The 20764-nt window shown below is 39.5% G+C and overlaps 2 protein-coding genes across 2 annotated transcripts; both read right to left on the reverse strand.

Annotated features, from left to right (window-relative positions):
• Positions 1-8508: 8508 nt before the first annotated feature.
• LOC141655376 (uncharacterized) lies at positions 8509-10137 on the reverse strand. The gene is made up of 4 exons (XM_074462461.1): positions 9628-10137; positions 9507-9513; positions 9231-9400; positions 8509-9111 (listed from the first exon to the last, which is right to left on the reverse strand). The coding sequence occupies exons 1-4, from the start codon at positions 10135-10137 to the stop codon at positions 8509-8511; spliced, it is 1290 nt and encodes a 429-aa protein (XP_074318562.1).
• A 417-nt stretch (positions 10138-10554) lies between these two features.
• On the reverse strand, positions 10555-20466 carry LOC141655377 (uncharacterized). Its single transcript, XM_074462462.1, has 2 exons — positions 20356-20466; positions 10555-11487 (listed from the first exon to the last, which is right to left on the reverse strand). Exons 1-2 carry the CDS (start codon positions 20464-20466, stop codon positions 10555-10557), a joined length of 1044 nt encoding a protein of 347 aa, XP_074318563.1.
• Between the last annotated feature and the right edge of the window lie 298 nt (positions 20467-20764).

Genomic DNA, 20764 nt, shown 5'->3' on the forward strand with positions numbered 1-20764 from the left:
CAATAAGTTTGAGCACTTTGGAGGGAAAACTTTAGAGAAGTTGTATTCTCTTAATATATAGGAGGATTTATACTTTTTAAATTTGCACCTCATTAATATTTATCATTTCACCCCATTGTATTTTGAAATGAAACAAAAAAAATTGAAATGGAAAACCAATAAAAAAAATTATTTAAGTTTTGAATTTTTTTAGTGAATGTTTTTTTGTCACGAAGCTAATAATAAGCATGTGTTATTCTCTACATTAATAATTATTGCATTACTGAAAATTTAGCAACTTATACTTTATAGTTTAATATCAATTATATTTTATTTTAATGAAAAAATCATAATTATAATTTTATTTAAAAAATTAGAGTTTATTTATAAGAATATATTCATTGAAAATATAATAATGTAATGAAAGAAAGTTTTATTTATTACCTTATTTAGCTAGATGCTTTTTGGAGGGAAAACTAAGAGAATTTTTATTCTCTTAGTAGTATGGGGATGAAAGTAATTTATGTAATATAATAATTGATTAAATGACATTTCTAATAATAAATACAAGTAAGAGGTTAATTAAATAATAAATTAATAAAGCAAGTCGGGAATTGGGCTTAGCTAATAACTGAGTACTGGGTCGTGTGCCATTGTTAATTGGACCGAAACTTATTAAGTTGGAATGAGTGTAATCGGGATTTATATCGGGAATTAATAATAATATAATACGGAAATAATATTATATAAAAGCAATAATAATTATATCAATAATAATAATAAGTTATGGCAATAATAAAAAAATTAGTAAAGATAGTATGAAGAAATCCTATGGTAAGATTAACATATGTAATAATAATAATAATATAATGGTAATTCCTATACTAATTAGAATAAGGTAAGTTATAATAATTTCCTAATTGACCTCGTATTCTCTATAATCCTACACTATAAATACCCTATTTAATCTGAGAAATTAATCACAAATTGAAAGAAGGAGCTTTGGAGACGGAAGAGCAATTAATCGATTAAAAGGTAAAACCGTCTTAAACTCAATTTAATTTTTATAAAGCTTATGACCGTGACTTTTGTGACCACCGTATAGCATCGTATGGACCACCATGTGACTCGAGCTTTAGACCATAGTTAGCCTGGACTGCCATGATTAGAACCTGACGATCTTTGACCGTCGTTGACTAGGGTTGGGGAGGTTTTGAGGCGGCTGAAAGTGGCTGGTCAAGGGGGATTGCGTGTTTGTGGTCGTGGGGTTGAGGTGGGTAATTGACCCACTAATTGGGCATGGCGTGACCTGGCATTGGTGGGGATGTGTCGAGGTAGCCGATTCGACCAGGAGGGAGGTATTGTGGTGGTGGCAGAGGGTGGTTGGTGCTGGTGGTGGTCGGAAATCGCGAGAACAGGGGAGAGCAGGGGATTTGTCGAGGCTGTTTTAAGACGAGCGTCGTGGCCGTGTTTCTGATCTTGAGTGAGGTTGGAGGGTACCTTTAGAACCACCGTGGGTCAACGGTGACAATGGTGGTGGCTGGAGATGGTGAGGTTGGGTGTGGTTTTCGGGGTCGGGCTGTTTTGGGACATGGGTTGAAGGGAGTGCTGTTGGTGTCAGGTGTTTAGGGCGTGCGTTTCTGGGCTGCCGGGGGTTGGTTTGATGAGTGGTTAGGGGATTATTGGATGGGCCGTGGTGTAGGGAAGAGGTAGGCTGACTGGGTGGTAGTCGTGGTGGTCAGTGGTGTCGGTTTTGGGTGTGTTTATAGGGGGTGTGTACACCGTTTCTAAACCATGTATTGGGGGTTTTGTGTGTTTGTTTTGTGACGGGTTTTAAGTGGGTAATTCGGGTGACTCGGGTTTGTTTAAGTAATCGGGTTTTACACAATAATTATAATATCGTAATATTTAATTATAATAAATAATTAGTTTGAATAATTAATATAATAAAAGGAATAAACAAATAAATAATTGAATTAAATTGATTTAAATTATAATATTTTGTTAGGTGATTTGTGAAGAATTTATAATCGGGTTCGTGTGCTTAATTATTGGATCGCTTCGAGCTGCTTGATTGGATATTGCTTGCCAGGTAGGATAGCTACTCAATTACTTTAATGATTACTTGTATAATGTTATATGATTGTTTGATTGAGTTGTGTTGGATGAATTATGATTGTTGAATTGTTGGATTGAGATGATTTGATTATTGACTACCTCAGCTCGTGACTGAGATGATTTGATTATTGACTACCTCAGCTCGTGACTGAGATGATTATATTGATTATTGGATTCCTCAGCTTCGTGTTTGAGATGGTAAGAAATTGTGTTGCTCAATTGTTTGCATTTTCATATCATAAGCACTTGCATTGGATACCTCAGAACAGGTTCTGCAGGACTTGTTTCTGGGATGATGAGACTACCTCAACTTCGGTTGGGATGATGAGATTACCCCGGCCAGGGATTGGCGGGATGAACGGGAGCGTCGGAGGATTGATCATGAGCGTGCATTGCATTTGCATTTAATATTGTTCTTGTATCTATTTATTGTGGTTGTTTGGCTATTCCTACTCAACCTCGTGGTTGACAGTGTATTCGTGAACACCTGTGGTGAACCTTAATGGAGAGAAGATTTGACAGGTACTAAAGATTAGCTGACTTGGGAGGTTAAGGGAATGCGTGAGGACTTGGCTAATCTACCTAGAAGTCTAGACCACATAGAATATTTAATCACTTTATTTATTTCCGCTGCGAGTTGTAATTATTTTATATTGAGTTTTAGTTGGTTAAGTTGTAATGAACATGTAATCGCTAAGTTTTCATTTAAAGTACTTTGGTGAGTTGGACTTTGTTATTCACTACCTCGGAAAACCGAGATGGTAACAGTCCTATTTATTTGGGAATGTCTAGCTAAAGGCTCCTGAATAAATGGGGGTGTTACAGTATGTTTCCGACAAGATGAGTGAATTTGGACATAGTCATAAGTTTGATAATTTGGGGGCACTAGGACGGTAGTTAGCCCATGTGATGCTTTGAGTGTGGCGAATCGATCATGAGAGACAACTTACAAATGATGAGTGGAATACAATCAGAATTTGGATTCTTAGCGGTGGTGCTGACTCATAGATAGTGAACGCAATTTGAGGACATGTGAGGATGACCTTTTTAGCACTACCCAGATGTTCTGGTTAGCATATGATTGAGTTAGAACTTGTGAAACGATGAGGTAATAGTTGAAGTACTCAGAGAGTTGAAAGAGGAGTGTTAGTATGAATGATGAAAGTAGTTGGAGGTTGTGAAATTTGGCTTGGGGAATGATATGAGTTGAATAAATGGTGACAAGATTTAGGAATCTGGAATACGGGAAAGAAAGAGTATTAGAACGAGAGATGAGTTGGAGATTTGCAAGTGGTAGGCCGTCATTCAGTGAGGGATTTGTTGTAAGTTTTAAGTAAACCGTGTGAAGAGGTATAAGCGTGGATGAATTTGATCATTGGTGATACATAAGGTAACCGTTAAACTAAGTGCATAGACATGATATGTGAAAGTGGTTGTGTCGGACTTCGGTCCTGAGAGTGATAGTATAGATTTTGTTTGCAAAATTGTCTCCCAAGCGTTATTATGAAAATGCCCACGGTGTGCATCGTTATTGTGTTGTAGTTCTTAAGTGAGTGGTGATGTTGTTACTATTCCTTGAGAGTGATGAGTGATTAGACCGTGTCCATGAGATGACGTAATGCATAGCGGTTACCGTTGTAACTAGAGTGTCGCACTACGGTGCAGTTGTTGGTGATGAAATATTAGGTTTGTGTTGGTAGTATGCCTTGGATGCGTTATCTAAATTGTGTAGTAATGCTAGCCATAAGGCCAATAATTTTGTTTGATTCGGTTGTTTAATGGTATATGAGTCACCATCGGGATTTATTAGCATTTGTGTGATGAAATGGGAAGTTTTGAACCAAGTTGAGAATGAAAACATTCTGCCCTAGGTGACACTCGACCGAGTGTACCATGCACTCGATCGAGTGGTCTCCTACTCGGCCGAGTGGCTTTCTGCACTCGACCGAGTGGACTGCTTTGACCCTTGTTTTGTGGATATTAGACCAAATATTGACCATGTACCCTTATTTCGCGGTTTATATTAGTTGACTTGGGTTGGATGACCATGATTGACCTTACATGGGTGATATGTGTGAATTGTTTACGTTTTACTACGTGGTGTGACATTTTGCAAAGTAAATGGAAATTGTTGATTCGGCATGAGTGGATTTATGACAAAATGATGTAATAATCTTGTGTGATGCACGTTAATTGATGTGGTTACAATTGTGTGTGTGTGACATAGTGGTCATTTGCGTACTTGTGGTTATGGTCTTCCGTATGAGCGGAAGTGTTGGTGATAGATGGGAATGGATGTTGAAAACACATGTGTGATCATGTGGCGGATTTGACGCGGTATATGCGTGGCATGGTATTCGGAAATTTGGAATGTTGAGCATAGTTGGGTCACATGACGACTGACGTTGCACCATTTGGTTGTTTCATAGAGTTTGCATGTTCGTGATTGATTTGCATACTTGTGCATGTATGAGATTAGACGTGATATATAAGTGTGTCGTAATAATCAAGTTATACCCGAGACTTACCCATAGACTTAGGGCATTAGCAATAGAGGTTTGTCAAAAGGTTTGTAAGATGATGTGTCAATTATTTTAGAGGTTTGTCTATAAACCCTCTATTGTTGGACATGGGTGTTGAGGTTCATGGATGATAGGGGTTACATATTGTATCCAGGTTTGTGGAGAGAGAATGTGAGAGGATAAATAGTATAGTGGACGATGTTATGAACCTTAAAGAGGTTTATCTATTGTTGGTATGAGGTTTGTGAGTAAATGAGTTTGTATATTATCTTATGTGGCATGAGAACAAACCTATTGAAGGTTTGTCTATTGCTAATGCCCTTAGAACCAACTGAGTTGGGTGTTGTGATGGGATTAGGGTTTTGAACCGTGGGCTGAACCTTGTACCTTGACGTTTGGGAGGCTCGTAGAGTAGGGCTATATCATGGCATTAAAACTATGTATGATTCATTTATGAATTTAAAATACGTAAGAGAGAATGTGGAACCTGGAACATAGTCATTGGGGGAATTTAGTAATGAGTGTATGACACCGTATTTCGAGGTTGATAGTTGAACTTCGGGACGAAGTTCCGTTTTAGGGGGAGTGAATGTAACAATTCTGAAGTTTAGGAAAAAGGAAGTACGAAATGCGAGGAAATAGTGAAAGTTGTGAGGAAGTAGTGAGAATGGAACAACGAACTTTGGGAAGAGAGTACACATGAGATTTGAGGGAATAGTCGGAAAGGGAAGAGTGAGGTAAAACTTCGGGGCTGAAGTTTATTTTAAGGGGAGGGGGGAGATTGTAATACTCCGTATTTAATAATTATATAATAATAATATTAATATTTTATTGTAATTATATGAGTTATGTTGAGACGAAATAATAATAATAATATTAATAATAATTATTATTATAATAATAATAATAATAATAATAATAATAATAATAATAATAATAATAATAATAATAATAATAATAATAATAATAATAATAATAATAATAATAATAATAATAATAATAATAATAATAATAATACATTATACATGTATTATATACTCCAACCATACATATATATACTACCCTTATCCACCCCTATCCCTTACCCTTATCCATTTGCAATCTCATAAAATCCACCATCAAATTACAAGAGAGAAAAAGGGGGAAAAGAGAGATTAGAAGAACAAGGGAGATTCGTCACCTCACCTCGATATCGTAAGGTAATACCATCTTTCATCTAATTAATTTATATCATCGACCCGCCTTGACCCCGACTCGCCTTTGGCTCTGGTTGACCACCCATTTGACCGTCGTTGACCACCCAAATAAGGGTTTGACCGTGACTTTATAGGGGTTAGATTGTTGTTATAGCTGTTTTGTGCGACAGTCTTAAGACGAGTTGTTGACCCACCATTCGTGGCTGTTTTAGGCGGACCTTGGGTGGGCTGTGTCGAGAGAAGTGAGGAGGTCGTAGTGGTGGTCTTGGGTAGTGGGTAGGGTGGCTGTGGCGGTTAGGATCTGGGTAGAAAGGAGGGTGTACGGGCGCAAGTTAGGGCATGTGTCAGGTTGTTGTTGTGGCTACTGTCGTGTTCCTGGTGGTTGTCGGGGAGGGTCGGTATCGGCTAAGGTTGGGGGTCAAGGTGGGGGTGTTGGTGAGGTCGGTCGTGGCTGGTGGTGGCCACGGTTGGTGGTTGTGTGGTGAAAGTGGAAGGGTGTCGGGTGTGGGGGGTTGTTGTGGTTGCCGTGTGGTTGTCATTGTTGTGGGTCGTGGCTGCTGCCGGCCGTGGTCCACCGTGGCTGGTGGTGGTGGCCACGGTGGCGGCAGTAGGTGGTGGTGGTGGTTGGTTAGTCGGGTTTTGGGTTATGAGTATAAGGCGAGTTTTATTTAGTCGTATACGTATTTGTATAAATATATTCGTATGATTATACGTATTTGTATACGTATTAGATCAGTATGTTTATACGTATTTGTATAAGTATTTGTATGACTAGATTAGTATATTTATACGTATTTGTATTATTATCGTATTTTAGGAAATGAGTTTTGTGAGACGGTTTTACGAGACGGGCCTAGCTTGTATGACGGATTGCTTATGCGGATTTGCTAAAAGGTAGGTTAATCCTACTTAGTTTCAATATGTTTATATGGTTAAGTGAGTCGGCATTGATTAGTCATTTGCATTATAAAATGATATTGGTTAAGAGCATTAGATGAGTCGGTAATTGACATGTTGTGTGGTATCTTGTATTTATTGTACTTGTCGTGAATGTTGGATAATATGATGGTTGTGACTGTTGGTTTTTGTTGAGGAGACGGAAGGCGGTTGGGACACCGTCTTCCACTTGGGTCGCCTCTTGGAGCTTTCCCACTCCAAGAGGGATGTGCACATTAATGACTTGAGTTTGGAGGGACTCGTGTGGTTGAGACACGACGTCTGGCAGGGGATCCGGTTGGCTTTCGGACCCGGTACGTCTGGGCGTGTCCCGGTACCTGTTGTGGTTATCGGTATGTCTGGGCGTGTCCCGGTACCAGTGTGGTTGATGGTATGTCTGGGCGTGTCCCGGTACCAGCGTGGTTGTCGGTATGTCTGGGCGTGTCCCAGTACCGGAGTGGTGGTCGTGTGATATCATGTTATTCATATCATAGTCGTGTTGTATGTTCACACACTCGAGTTGTGTCACACTTTATTTATTTGTTGTAACTGACGTTTGTTGTGTCTGTGCATTTGTCACCTATTTCTTTTGGGGTGGCCTGTGTCAATCCATATGATATCCTTTGGTCATATGGGGAGCAGGTTAAGTTCAGGTTGTTTGGTTAGCACGCAGGAGACGGGGCGAGCTTGATAACATCACGAGACGAGTTTAGTTGATTAGAAGAGTATAGATGTCATGAGTTGTACTTTTATTCATTTGTTTACGTTTCATGTAAATCATTAAACATTACATTAATTAAATGTTCTTTGATTGGAGTTTTGAAACACTACCTTGGGAAACCGAGATGGTAACGCTTCAATTATCTTGGCCGGATAGTTGGGGTGTTACAATAGTTGCTCAGGACGAGAAAAGGCTCAAGTGTGGGGTGTTTGATAAGCTCATATCTTTACCATCTAATTAGTCCATTTTGTGCACAATAAACGACATTAGGGAGCGGTTTTGCTTGACTTACGTCTTTATTAACCAATTCCGAGTGGTGAGTTATTAAGAAGGATTTGATCATGTTTTATAGGAAGCTCGGGGTGGTTCTAAGTCCCAAGGGAAGCCTGGAAGCAAGCAACAAGAGATCGATGAAGGAACCGTCCAAGAGAAGAAGCAAAGGAAAATATTCAAAGCGGAGTTCAGCACGAAGGCCGTACCGTGCGCCTTTCCCAAAGCTATAGGGCACATCGAGCGCCTTTTCTGGGATTATGCGTTTTGATTACGGGCTTCCATCCAACTTAAGCTCATCATTTCCTCTTTAACCTAGGACTATATATAGGTGAATACCATCAGGGATTCACCATCTTATGCTTTATTTTGTTAATCAAGTTGTAATTTGAATATTATCATCTTTATTAGGTTGTTAGATCTATTATGGAGAACTAATCTCCCCTCTTAATCCAATCCAAAAGGTATAAACTTTGGTTGTAAGACACTTTAATCTTTCCCTAATTATTATTATTATTATTATTATTATTATTATTATTATTATTATTATTATTATTATTATTATTATTATTATTATTATTATTATTATTATTATTATTATTATTATTATTATTATTATTATTATTATTATTATTATTATTATTATTATTATTATTATTATTATTATTGGTAGAATGTGAGCTTTTATTAATTATAAAACAATATTACAAAATGATGTTAACATTCTCAACCAATCATACAACAGCTACAAAAACTTTTAACAAATTTAGACTTGAACACCTAAGCTAAGTAGCCAACTTCTATCCTTCCTAGGCAAAACAGTCTGAACTTTCTGCAAGATGCGAGCCCTCACCATAGACTGTACCTCCATAACCACTTTCCTTGGTGAAGCTAGAGCCAAAGATAATCTGCATTCATTCCTTTGTTGCCAAATACAATACCAACTAGCCATTAAGGCCAAGCTACAAACCTGCTTCTGCAGCTTTGTACAGTTCAGATTAGAACCATACAGTCTTCTGTTCAACCAGTTTTCAATCCCAGCAATAATATGTGATCCATAAACACAGCTGCAAAATAGATGATCATGTGTTTCAACAGCTTGTTCACAGTTCACATAGCTGTTTCTGTCACTAATCTGCAACTGAAAAAGCTTTTCCCTAGTATTCAAACCTTGATGCTTAATCATCCATCCAACCAGAGAATGTTTAGGTATATTCCAAGAAGCCCAAACATTATTATACCACTGGACAAGGGGGTGTGGACACTGCAACCAGTGATAGCCAGAACTAATAGAGTAGCCCCTAACATCAAACTCCCAGTGACCACCCACAAAACCAGCACTCAGAACATCTTTAATTTTAATATATTCCTCCAGTTCCAGTTGGAATCAGGAGGTGGTTGATATGTTTGCCAGTCAACTCTTTTTAGGTAAACATGATCAATCCATAACACCCACAACCTGTCAGCCTTAGTATGTATCCAATTAACCAATTTGCCAACAGTAGCCTTATTCCACACCTCAGCTTGCTTTATATCAAGCCCTCCTTCCTTTTTCCTGCAACAAACTTTCTCCCAAGCTATCAGAGGGACCCTGTGATATTCAGAATCACCACTCCAAAAGAAATTCCTGCATATGGCTTCAATTCTCCTTATGACTCCTTTGGGAATAAGAAAAATAGAAGCCCAATAGTTATGGAGAGTGTTTTAACACAGAATTAATCAAAATAAGCCTTCCTGCATAACTCAACTTCCTTGCACCAATACCTCTGATCTTGTTCACAATTTTATCCAAAAGCATATGACAATCAGCTTTGGATAATCTCCCAGGTTGAATTGGTACCCCCAGCTACTTAAAAGGTAAAACTCCTTGCTGAAATCTTGAAACCTGTACAACATCCATTCTCACCTCATCTGGGACACCATTAAACACAACCTCTGACTTTGAGGCATTAACCTTCAAACCAGAAGTTTCAGAGAAAGTAGATAAGGCCCTTAAGAGCAACATAATTGACTTGATATCACCCTTACAGAACATTAACAAGTCATCAGCAAATAGAAGATGAGTTAATTTCAAGCTCTTGCAAAGAGGATGATATCTAAAGTACCATTTCCCAGTGGCATACTCCATAACTCTTGTCAAATATTCCATACAAATACAGAATATAAGAGGGGAGATAGGATCTCCTTGCCTCAATCCTCTCTTACCTTTAAAGAACCCAAACTGTGAGCCATTTAAGTTAAGAGTATAAGAAGGAGTAGTAATGCAAAGCATAATCAATTTCCTAAAGTGATCAGGGAAATTAAGTGCCTGTAGCATTTGGTCCACAAACTGCCACTCAATAGTATCATAAGCCTTCTGTAGGTCAAGCTTAAACATACATCTAGGTGAGACCATTCCTCTATTATACAACCTTACAAGGTCTTGACAAATGAGAATGTTTTCAAGTATACTCCTCCCCTTAACAAAAGCACCTTGATTCTTACTAATAATATCAGGTAAGACCCTTACCAGTCTATGACACATAATCTTAGAAATTGCTTTATACAGGACATTGAAACAAGAAATAGGCCTGAAATGTTTCACACTAGATGGCCTGTATAGTTTAGGGATTCAGGTTATAACAGTAGAATTAATTTGAACCAGGAGCTTCCCAGATTCAAAAAAAATTAACAACAGTAGCACCAACCTCAGCACCTACAATATCCCATGCATCCTTATAAAACTGACTTGAGTAACCATCTGGACCAGAAGATTTTCTATTAGGTATACTAAAGATGTTGTGCTTTACTTCATCCATAATAACTGGTTGAGCTAAGATGAGCCAATGCTCCTCAGTACAGCATATAGACCACAACTGACTACATGTTGTTGCACTGAAAGAGTCTGTTTATGGGAACCAAGTAATGATTGATAATAGTCCAAAAAAGCCAGCTGGATATCAGACCCCTCAGTACAGAGCTTTCCATCTTTATCTTCAATTTGAAAAACCTTATTCATCATAACCCTCTTTTTAATAGCATGATGGAAAAAGGCAGTATTCAGATCCCCCTCAATAGACCATTGGATTTTAGCTTTTTGAGATAAGAAACTATCTCTAGCCACAGTAAGCTCCTTAAGATCACTTGCTAAGTCCAATTCCTGTTGAATAAGGTCCAGATCCCCTGGATTGTCAACTAGAGCTTTCTGAATATTTGCTAGAGCCAGGCCAGCATTGGCAGTAGTATTTTCTATATCAGAAAAACAAGTGTGATTCAACTTTTTGAGAATAGGTTTGAGAGCTTTTAATTTATTGATCACTCCAAACATCTTGGTGCCAGTATACACACCCCTCCAGACACTAACTACACTAGACTTAAAATCTGCAGCTTTGCCCCACATATTAAAGTATTTAAAGCTTTTTTCCCTTCCTAAGTCAGCTCTCTTATTCACCACAGTACATGGGCAGTGATCAAAGAGTCCCTCTGGATGGAAATGAGCAATGTAATCACCATACATAGTCACCCACTCAAGATTGCCCATTGCCCTATCCAATCTGCTATAAACTCTCTCAGAAACCTTCTGTTTATTAAACCAAGTATAGAGAGCCCCAGTAGGTGAAATATCCTCCATACAACATAATGAGGCACATTCTTGAAACTGTTTCATTTCAATCTCAGTAGTATGACCACCAAGTCTTTCAATAGGTGAAAGAACAGTGTTAAAATCTCCTAGCCAGAGCCAAGGATCAGAGCAATGATTAGCCACCTGTTTAAGAAAATCTCATAGCTCCACCCTTTCATGTAGTCCATTAAAAGCATATATCATGGTCAAATAAAACTTCTTATCATCAGTTTGAGAATGGACAAGCATATGAATATACTGTGCATTATAGGCCATAAATTGTATATCAAAACATGAAGGCCTCCAAAAAATCCAAATTCTCCCTTCTTTATGCCACCTGCAGTTAGTGGTCACACTCCAACCATCACAAATAGAGGTAGGTCTCTTAAGTAAGTTACTAGGTTTGAGCTTAGTTTCCAGCAGACCAAACAGACCAACTGTAATACCCCGTATTTTATATAATATAATTAATTAAACGGATATTGTTATATATAATTATTAGGTATTATTTTACTAATTATGTCGGGATAATAGTTGAGTCGAGTTAATTGTTTAGTCGTGTTGATATCGTAAAATCGAGTTGTTGCATAAGTTATCTGAGACGGGTTTATATGGTATTCGAGACGTGAGCTAAACCTTTTACCCTCGACCCATTTGGGTTTACCCAATATCATGTTTAACCCAATTAACCTAGCACCCAACACCTTTCTCTAACCTAAGTTTTAACCTAATTTTACCCTAGCAACACCCTCAACCCGCCTCCCTCTTTCATCAGCCCATTTGGCAGCCTTTCACGCAAAACGAGAGAGAGGGAGAGAGCAGGAGTGGTGACGGCGCAGCAAGGAAGGTCAAAGGGAGGTTGTCGACGACGTAGGGTGGCCCTGGTGGTTGTTGTGGTGGCGGAAAGGTAAGCATGTCACATTCCTCCTCTGTTTTCATCTTTTATGTCGGGTTTTTGGTTGGGGTTGCGTGTCTTAGGGAGGGGATAAGGGTGGTTGGTGTCGGGGTAATGTTGTTGGGTGGTCTGAGTCGCCCCTATTGGTGGCGGTCAGGTGGGCTTTGGGTGGTAGTGGTGGCAGAAGTAGGCGTCTTTGACGGGGGGGGGTAGCAAACGGGTAGCGGGGTTTTGCATACGGGTTCGGACGGGTATGTTTGGGGTGGCACCACCGTGGACTAGGGGGAGGTCGAGACGGTGGTGCCACGGTGTCTAGGTTCGTGGGATGACGGTGAGTAGGGTCGTGGTTGTTTGGCAGGGGATGGTTGTTGGTTGCGGTGGTGGTAAAAAGGAAAACAGTGGGTGTTGGTGATGATGCGCGGTGAACCAGGCCGAATGCCAGCCCTGGTTCGACTCGCCGGCGGCAGTCGACCAGGCTGGTGGTGGTTGCTGGCGGTGGGGACGAAGTGGGGGTCAGGTCTGGTGGTTGTCGTGGTGGCGAGGTGGTGCGTGAGGGTGTGTGAGTGTGCGAAGGGACGGGGGTGCGTGAGGGGTTATTCGAGTTGTTTTTGAAACGGGTTTTCATAGTTAATCGTTATAGTTCGGTAATGGGTCGTATGTTTAACTAATTAATTTAATTCCGAGTTATTTAATTAATGAAAGACGAGTTTAAGTCGGGTTGTTGAATTGTTTTATGTTTGAGTCGGGTTTTCTTAAAATGTTTAATTCGTTTAATATTTTATCTATCATAGTAGTTATTAAATTTAATTTCCGAGTCGATTAAATAATTGGAAGCAGGTTTTGTGTCGGGATTGTTAAAAGAGGAAAGTTTCTATATCGGGAAAGTTTCTATTTTTGGTAAATTTCTATTTTGGGAACGAGAATAGTTAAGTAATCAATTATCATTTATTTACCTTTCAGAGGGCGTATTGTTGTGGAAATATTACTGAGCACCCGACCATTTGACTGCAGATCTGAGGTAGGGAAATACACTTGACTTACCGGTGTTGTTAAATTGTGTTGAGTTGTTGTGTTACATGTGACCGAGCTGTGATCGATGACTTGTGCGTGGTTGTAAATTATGTTATGATTCATATAATCGGAGTGTGGTTGATCGAATGTTCGTGTTGATTATGTTATTTCGTTATTTCGATAGCTGGCATGATTTCATTCATTGATATACATATCATGTTGCATTGATTGTTGAGCATTGCATATGCATTGGAGTTGGAGGATGGTGTGGTGGTGACGATCTTTGAGATACGAGGTGATGTTGTGATAAGGCCCGGGCGGGTTCTGCAGACTTGCCCTGGTGTCCTCCGCTGCGAAGCGGGCGGATCGACTACGGTCGATATATATAGTCTGGGGGATCGGTATGGTGGGCGTCGGGGTTGTGTGTGATGAGTTGAGATGGAGATGGAGGTGACGGAGTATCATGCATATCATATTTCATTGTTTTATTGTTTTCCCTACTCAACCTCGTGGTTGACCCTGTGTATTCGTGAACACCTGTGATGAACCGTTTTATGGGGAGCAGACTTGACAGGTTTATGAGATAGGACGGGAGCTGGATGGGCGTGAGACACTGGATCAGATGACCTAGTGGCTAGTTCATCATCTAGAAGACTTCACTTTTATTTACGTCAGTTCTTGTAATTTAATTTAAAAGGAGAATTTGTAATAATTAAGTTAAAATGTTAAATAAATTGCCTTGGAGTTTAATTTGTTATTCACTACCTCGGGAAACCGAGATGGTAACACCGTCATTTATCTGAGGAGTCCTAGTTCAGGCCCTTAAATAAACGGGGGTGTTACAAAGTGGTATCAGAGCAAACGATCCTCAGGCCTAAACCAATGAACCTAATGAACGTAGGATGTGTCTAAATAAAATGAACCCCCGGGAATAAAGCGCTAGGAGCTCACGGTGCGGTTAAGAAGGCGCCTTAATGCGCGCTCTTTAGCCCTCTCAGTTTTGAACCAGGCAACCCAAGAGAAAACGAGTGAATGGGGTAGTTAGAAGGAAAACCTTGGATATAAGCGAGTTGATGTATACCTTGAGAATAATTGCGAATTTATGATATTTATCTGGATGGATGTGAATGACGTGTTGATAGTGCTATTATGTCTGGTAATATGTGGTTATGTGAACCCAAAGCCATGCTAGTATAGTATCGTGATAGTAATGAGAGACACCATTGAATTGCTTATTTCTAGTCATAGCAATCGTGATTAGATGTAAGGGGTAGGTCGAGAGGCGAAGGGACTTCTATGGGATAGACGTTTACGTAAATACAAACGTGTGAGATTTAAGTTAGGATGAGTTAGTACCGATAGTATGGTTGTAAGAGCTTGGAACATGGAAAATGAATGATTTAGTGTTGAAATCCGTTTTGTTTGATTTTACTCTGTAATTGATCTTGCTGTCATTTCCTTCCTGTTAATTTTCTACGGATGAAAATTTTATGAGGAATAGCCTCGTGAGTTAGTGTTCTTTTGGCGTTGGTTTCATGCGTATAGGGTATACAGATTAAGAGTAATAATTGTTTTAGTGGGCTGTGGTCGGGAAGTCCCTGTGCAGTGATGTTTTGACCAACGTTTTTGTAAAAAATCCTCATTTAATTTGTGTAAATTATTTTTGCATGATACCAACTCCATTGACTAGAGGTTTCGCATATGTTTTCAAATTGATAAGCCACGAAAATTCTTGATGTCTCTATATTAAATGGTAAGTTTTTCAAACTGACCCAAGTTTCGGACCAATTGCTGTCACATACTTGTTTGGACCAACTGAGTTGTAAAATTCTTTAAAAATTGAATTCTTGAACTTTCGACCTCATTCTTTTTATCACGAATTATTAACTCTCTGTATGTTATGAAAAGTAATATAACTTAAGTTTTCGTTGAACGGCTGTTTATTCGTGATTTTTGAAAGTTACAACGTGAATCATGACCTGTATAATGTGCGTTCTATGCTAAGTTTTCACACAGTTGTTTGATTAATTCATGAGCCTTAGTAAGGTGAAATTATAATGTTTTATATGATGATAGTAGCACGCATGTTCAGTAGTTATATATCTTAACAAGTGATAAAATTAAAACTTAGTTGATAACATTGTTGGCATGATAGCATGAGTAAAATTGGATAGCTTAATTTGATTCTTAATCGAGGGTGAAATGTTTATACGAGTCCAGTTGTTTGCATACTTTGTATACATTTGGCATGATGTAATGTCTCTGAGTGTGCATCTTAGTCATATAGTGGTCGGGTATACATAAACATAAAACCATATTATCATATCTTGGTAAATTTGGTGGCGTTAAATGTCCTCATGTACTCGCATGAATATTTACAATAATGATGTTAAATATTTTACACAGGAACGGTAGTAATGGTTACGTCTAAATGTTCCCACATGTAGGATGTCATCTGGGTCCTAAGGTCCTTTATGCGAGTCTGTGTGCCTATAGTTATACTTATTGCCTTCCTTGTATTAAATTATTTCAGTCGAACCTAAAACCTATAACATGATAATAAACAGTGTTGTTATTTTGTTATTGAATATGTTCGTTATTACAATGTCGTAAAGCACTAAAGTGATTCTTGCAAATGCGTGGGTATGATATAAAGGAAACTGTTTGATATAACACGACAATTGGCATATTTATATTCTTGTGTCGTTACTATCAATTATATTAACATGAAGATTGTTATGAAAACTATGTTGACAATTATAATAGGATAACCCTTTTGATGATTCACATGATATGCATTGGGTTAAATGATAGTAGTTATAGTTACATTTAATTGAGTCTACGGGTTGCCTAAGTATTTAAGTCGTGCAAATCAGTGAAGTTTCCAAGTTGCTAATCTTTTACTATAGCTAGAACACTACAAAATATATGGTGGCAAATGTATGTTTAAACACTTTATGCGATATCGGTTGTTATGCTGAAAATGAGTTGTACTAAGTTGCTGGACACAACTGAACGATATGGTTGCTAAAATGTCAAACACATGTGTGATATGGAATTAATGTTGTTGTTGTCAGGGATCATATGTTGTTACTTTTATTAGCGAGTAGGTTTCAGAATTTATACCAAACTAATTGACTAAGTCGTGTTGTATGTCGGACGAGTCAAAAGGTTTTGATTACGTGTTATGTTTCTATGGTTTCAAGGTGTTAAGTAGTGCTTATGTACCGCATGTTTTAATACTCCTGGTGATTTATTAGTGGTAGGGCGGGTCAATTGTTCGAAATTGGTAATGGTTTTGACTTGGGAGAGGAATTTGGTGGAGTCAATGTTAGATTGTATGCTGGTTTACGTGTATTCTTGCGGTTGATATTCCTAAAGTGGTTGTTTCCTGGTAGATAATGCGAACTGTGATGATCCTGAGTTGACCAAAACCCTGGTATTACAACAGTTACCCTGAAAACTTGTCATATAACTTTCGCACACTTAAACCTCGAGGACGAATCCTTGTCTTAACACCCTTGTGTCTTAATTTGTTAACTTTCCATTTTGTAGGATGGATCCCTACAACGTACACCCGCAAGACTGTTACATGTCACTTGATGCTGACTTTAATGAACATTGTGAGAGACTTTGCACTACCATGGACATGTATGGCCATAATGGGCACCCTGAGTATTTAACTAATACTCAGTTAAGAGCGTATACCCTTATCGATTCTATTCCTGACTCTGGCATACTAAAGGACAGCAAACGATTTTATATGAGAGAGTTGACCACCCATTGCATGAGGCTATTCCGTGACCCCAATTCCATCGGCGGGGCCAAATACCCGCCCGAGCATACCTTTGACTTCATAGCGAGGCGACCGAGACACGAATTTTACGCTAATGTACCTGATGCCGAAAGTACGATTGAACCACCCATGCCAGACTTCGGGGAAGAGGTGAACCAGAAAGGGAATGACATAGAAGTCACCAGAAACAGAGGAAGCGCGACCTAAGGACCGTTAGGTTAGGGCTAGTAACACCATGATCGGTCTGTTGTGAAACCGTATAAACCTTTGGTCCCTTCTTGTTGTTCTTTTAGTTCGATGTTGTGTTTTAAGTCAAGCATGAACTAAGTAATAAATGGTACTTGTTGACAATCGATTAATTTCATAATAAAACCTTGTTTTCAACTTTAATGTTTTTTGCGCAATCTTTTGGTCATGTGTTCTTTTCGATTACATGTCGTTGATGTGTTTTGTTACATTGGAATATGAAAGTTGAGAAGAGGTTACGAGGACGTAACCATGTTTTTAGTTGGGTAGGATTGTAAAATCTTAAGGTTTATGTTCCACTTGTGTAGAGATTGTGGTGTTGATCAAGTTGTAGATCGTAGTTTGTTCAAGGCGATGTTTTGATGTTTCGTTGCGTGGTACCCACACAAATGTGTCCTCTATGTTGTGTAATTAAACTTCTTTGTTATGGTGCTCGATAGTTGCATGAGCTTATGAGTGGTGATTGGTTGCATGAAGTAAGTTCCGGGACGTAACTTTCTTTTAGGAGGGTAGAATGTAACATTCCGTTTCAACCGCTTGAGTCCATGAATCCTTGTACTAGAAAATCTGTTTGATAGTGGAGCGAACTTCGGGACGAAGTTCATTTTAAGGGGGGAAGACTGTAATACCCCGTATTTTATATAATATAATTAATTAAACGGATATTGTTATATATAATTATTAGGTATTATTTTACTAATTATGTCGGGATAATAGTTGAGTCGAGTTAATTGTTTAGTCGTGTTGATATCGTAAAATCGAGTTGTTGCATAAGTTATCTGAGACGGGTTTATATGGTATTCGAGACGTGAGCTAAACCTTTTACCCTCGACCCATTTGGGTTTACCCAATATCATGTTTAACCCAATTAACCTAGCACCCAACACCTTTCTCTAACCTAAGTTTTAACCTAATTTTACCCTAGCAACACCCTCAACCCGCCTCCCTCTTTCATCAGCCCATTTGGCAGCCTTTCACGCAAAACGAGAGAGAGGGAGAGAGCAGGAGTGGTGACGGCGCAGCAAGGAAGGTCAAAGGGAGGTTGTCGACGACGTAGGGTGGCCCTGGTGGTTGTTGTGGTGGCGGAAAGGTAAGCATGTCACATTCCTCCTCTGTTTTCATCTTTTATGTCGGGTTTTTGGTTGGGGTTGCGTGTCTTAGGGAGGGGATAAGGGTGGTTGGTGTCGGGGTAATGTTGTTGGGTGGTCTGAGTCGCCCCTATTGGTGGCGGTCAGGTGGGCTTTGGGTGGTAGTGGTGGCAGAAGTAGGCGTCTTTGACGGGGGGGTAGCAAACGGGTAAGCGGGGGTTTTGCATACGGGTTCAGACGGGTATGTTTGGGGTGGCACCACCGTGGACTAGGGGGAGGTCGAGACGGTGGTGCCACGGTGTCTAGGTTCGTGGGATGACGGTGAGTAGGGTCGTGGTTGTTTGGCAGGGGATGGTTGTTGGTTGCGGTGGTGGTAAAAAGGAAAACAGTGGGTGTTGGTGATGATGCGCGGTGAACCGGGCGAATGCGGCCCTGGTTCGACTCGGCATGGCGATCGATCGGCAGTGGTGGTGGTTCTTTGGCGGTGGGGACGAAGTGGGGTCGAGTCAGTGGTTGTCGTGGTGGCCGGGTGGTGCGTGAGGGTGTGTGAGTGTGCGAAGGGGACGGGGTGCGTGAGGGGTTATTCGAGTTGTTTTTGAAACGGGTTTTCATAGTTAATCGTTATAGTTCGGTAATGGGTCGTATGTTTAACTAATTAATTTAATTTCGAGTTATTTAATTAATGAAAGACGAGTTTAAGTCGGGTTGTTGAATTGTTTTATGTTTGAGTCGGGTTTTCTTAAAATGTTTAATTCGTTTAATATTTTATCTATCATAGTAGTTATTAAATTTAATTTCCGAGTCGATTAAATAATTGGAAGCAGGTTTTGTGTCGGGATTGTTAAAAGAGGAAAGTTTCTATATCGGGAAAGTTTCTATTTTTGGTAAATTTCTATTTTGGGAACGAGAATAGTTAAGTAATCAATTATCATTTATTTACCTTTCAGAGGGCGTATTGTTGTGGAAATATTCCGAGCACCCGACCATTTGACTGCAGATCTGAGGTAGGGAAATACACTTGACTTACCGGTGTTGTTAAATTGTGTTGAGTTGTTGTGTTACATGTGACCGAGCTGTGATCGATGACTTGTGCGTGGTTGTAAATTATGTTATGATTCATATACTGGAGTGTGGTTGACTGAACTGTTCGTGTTGATTATGTTATTTCGTTATTTCGATAGCTGGCATGATTTCATTCATTGATATACATATCATGTTGCATTGATTACTGTTGAGCATTGCATATGCATTGGAGTTGGAGGATGGTGTGGTGGTGACGATGTTGAGATACGAGGTGATGTTGTGATAAGGCCCAGGCGGGTTCTGCAGGACTTGCCCTGGTGTCCTCCGCTGCGAGCGGGCAGATCGACTACGGTCGATATATATAGTCTACCGGGGATCGGTATGGCTGGGCGTGCCGGGGTTGTGTGTGATGAGTTGAGATGGAGATGGAGGTGACGGAGTATCATGCATATCATATTTACTGTTTTATTGTTTTCCCTACTCAACCTCGTGGTTGACCCTGTGTATTCGTGAACACCTGTGATGAACCGTTTTATGGGGAGCAGACTTGACAGGTTTATGAGATAGGACGGGAGCTGGATGGGCGTGAGACACTGGATCAGATGACCTAGTGGCTAGTTCATCATCTAGAAGACTTCACTTTTATTTACGTCAGTTCTTGTAATTTAATTTAAAAGGAGAATTTGTAATAATTAAGTTAAAATGTTAAATAAATTGCCTTGGAGTTTAATTTGTTATTCACTACCTCGGGAAACCGAGATGGTAACACCGTCATTTATCTGAGGAGTCCTAGTTCAGGCCCTTAAATAAACGGGGGTGTTACACCAACCCCATTATTGTGCATAAACCACTTGACCACCTTCTACTTATTCAGGTCATTAAGACCCCTAACATTTCAGAAACCAATACTATGCATTAATATTAGTCTCTGGAGGGTCCTTTCCACTCTCAACCACTTCCCCTCCAGGAGTAGCATTACTTATCAGTGCATCAACAAAAGTATAAGGACTGAACTTCCCAGACAATCTGATTCCATCCAATCCCCCTTGCCTATTTATCCTCATAATCTACTTGGTAGGTGTAGATTTAACTAGAGGAGTCAGTCTAAGCTAGTCCAAGGGAGAGAATGCCTCAGGTGTAAACATAGTTGGGGACTGAACAACAGTCTGAGGCTTTTGCACTGGTCTCCAAACTTGTTTAGGGGGAGCTTGTGGTTTAGGAACAACCCTTTGAACATGTTTCCTCCCTTTTTTAGGAACTGGCTTCCTGCACTGCTTATCAATATGGCCTATACCATTACAACTGGTACAGGTAATAGGTTTCCATTCATAGACCACAGTAACAGTAACCACTTTCCCAGAT

The sequence above is a fragment of the Silene latifolia genome, chromosome 5 (assembly GCF_048544455.1).
Source record: "Silene latifolia isolate original U9 population chromosome 5, ASM4854445v1, whole genome shotgun sequence".
Lineage (NCBI taxonomy): Eukaryota > Viridiplantae > Streptophyta > Magnoliopsida > Caryophyllales > Caryophyllaceae > Silene > Silene latifolia.

Excerpts from the sequence above, each read along its gene's own strand:
- LOC141655377 (XM_074462462.1), bottom strand. The coding sequence starts at position 20,466 with ATGAGGATAAATAGGCAAGGGGGATTGGATGGAATCAGATTGTCTGGG. Across the intron at positions 11,488-20,355 it reads CTACTCCTGGAGGGGAAGTG|GTGGCTAATCATTGCTCTGA; the intron begins GTTGAGAGTGGA and ends TTTCTTAAACAG.
- LOC141655376 (XM_074462461.1), bottom strand. The coding sequence starts at position 10,137 with ATGGTCTCACCTAGATGTATGTTTAAGCTTGACCTACAGAAGGCTTAT. Across the intron at positions 9,112-9,230 it reads AGGCTACTGTTGGCAAATTG|GAATATATTAAAATTAAAGA; the intron begins GTTAATTGGATA and ends CTGGAACTGGAG.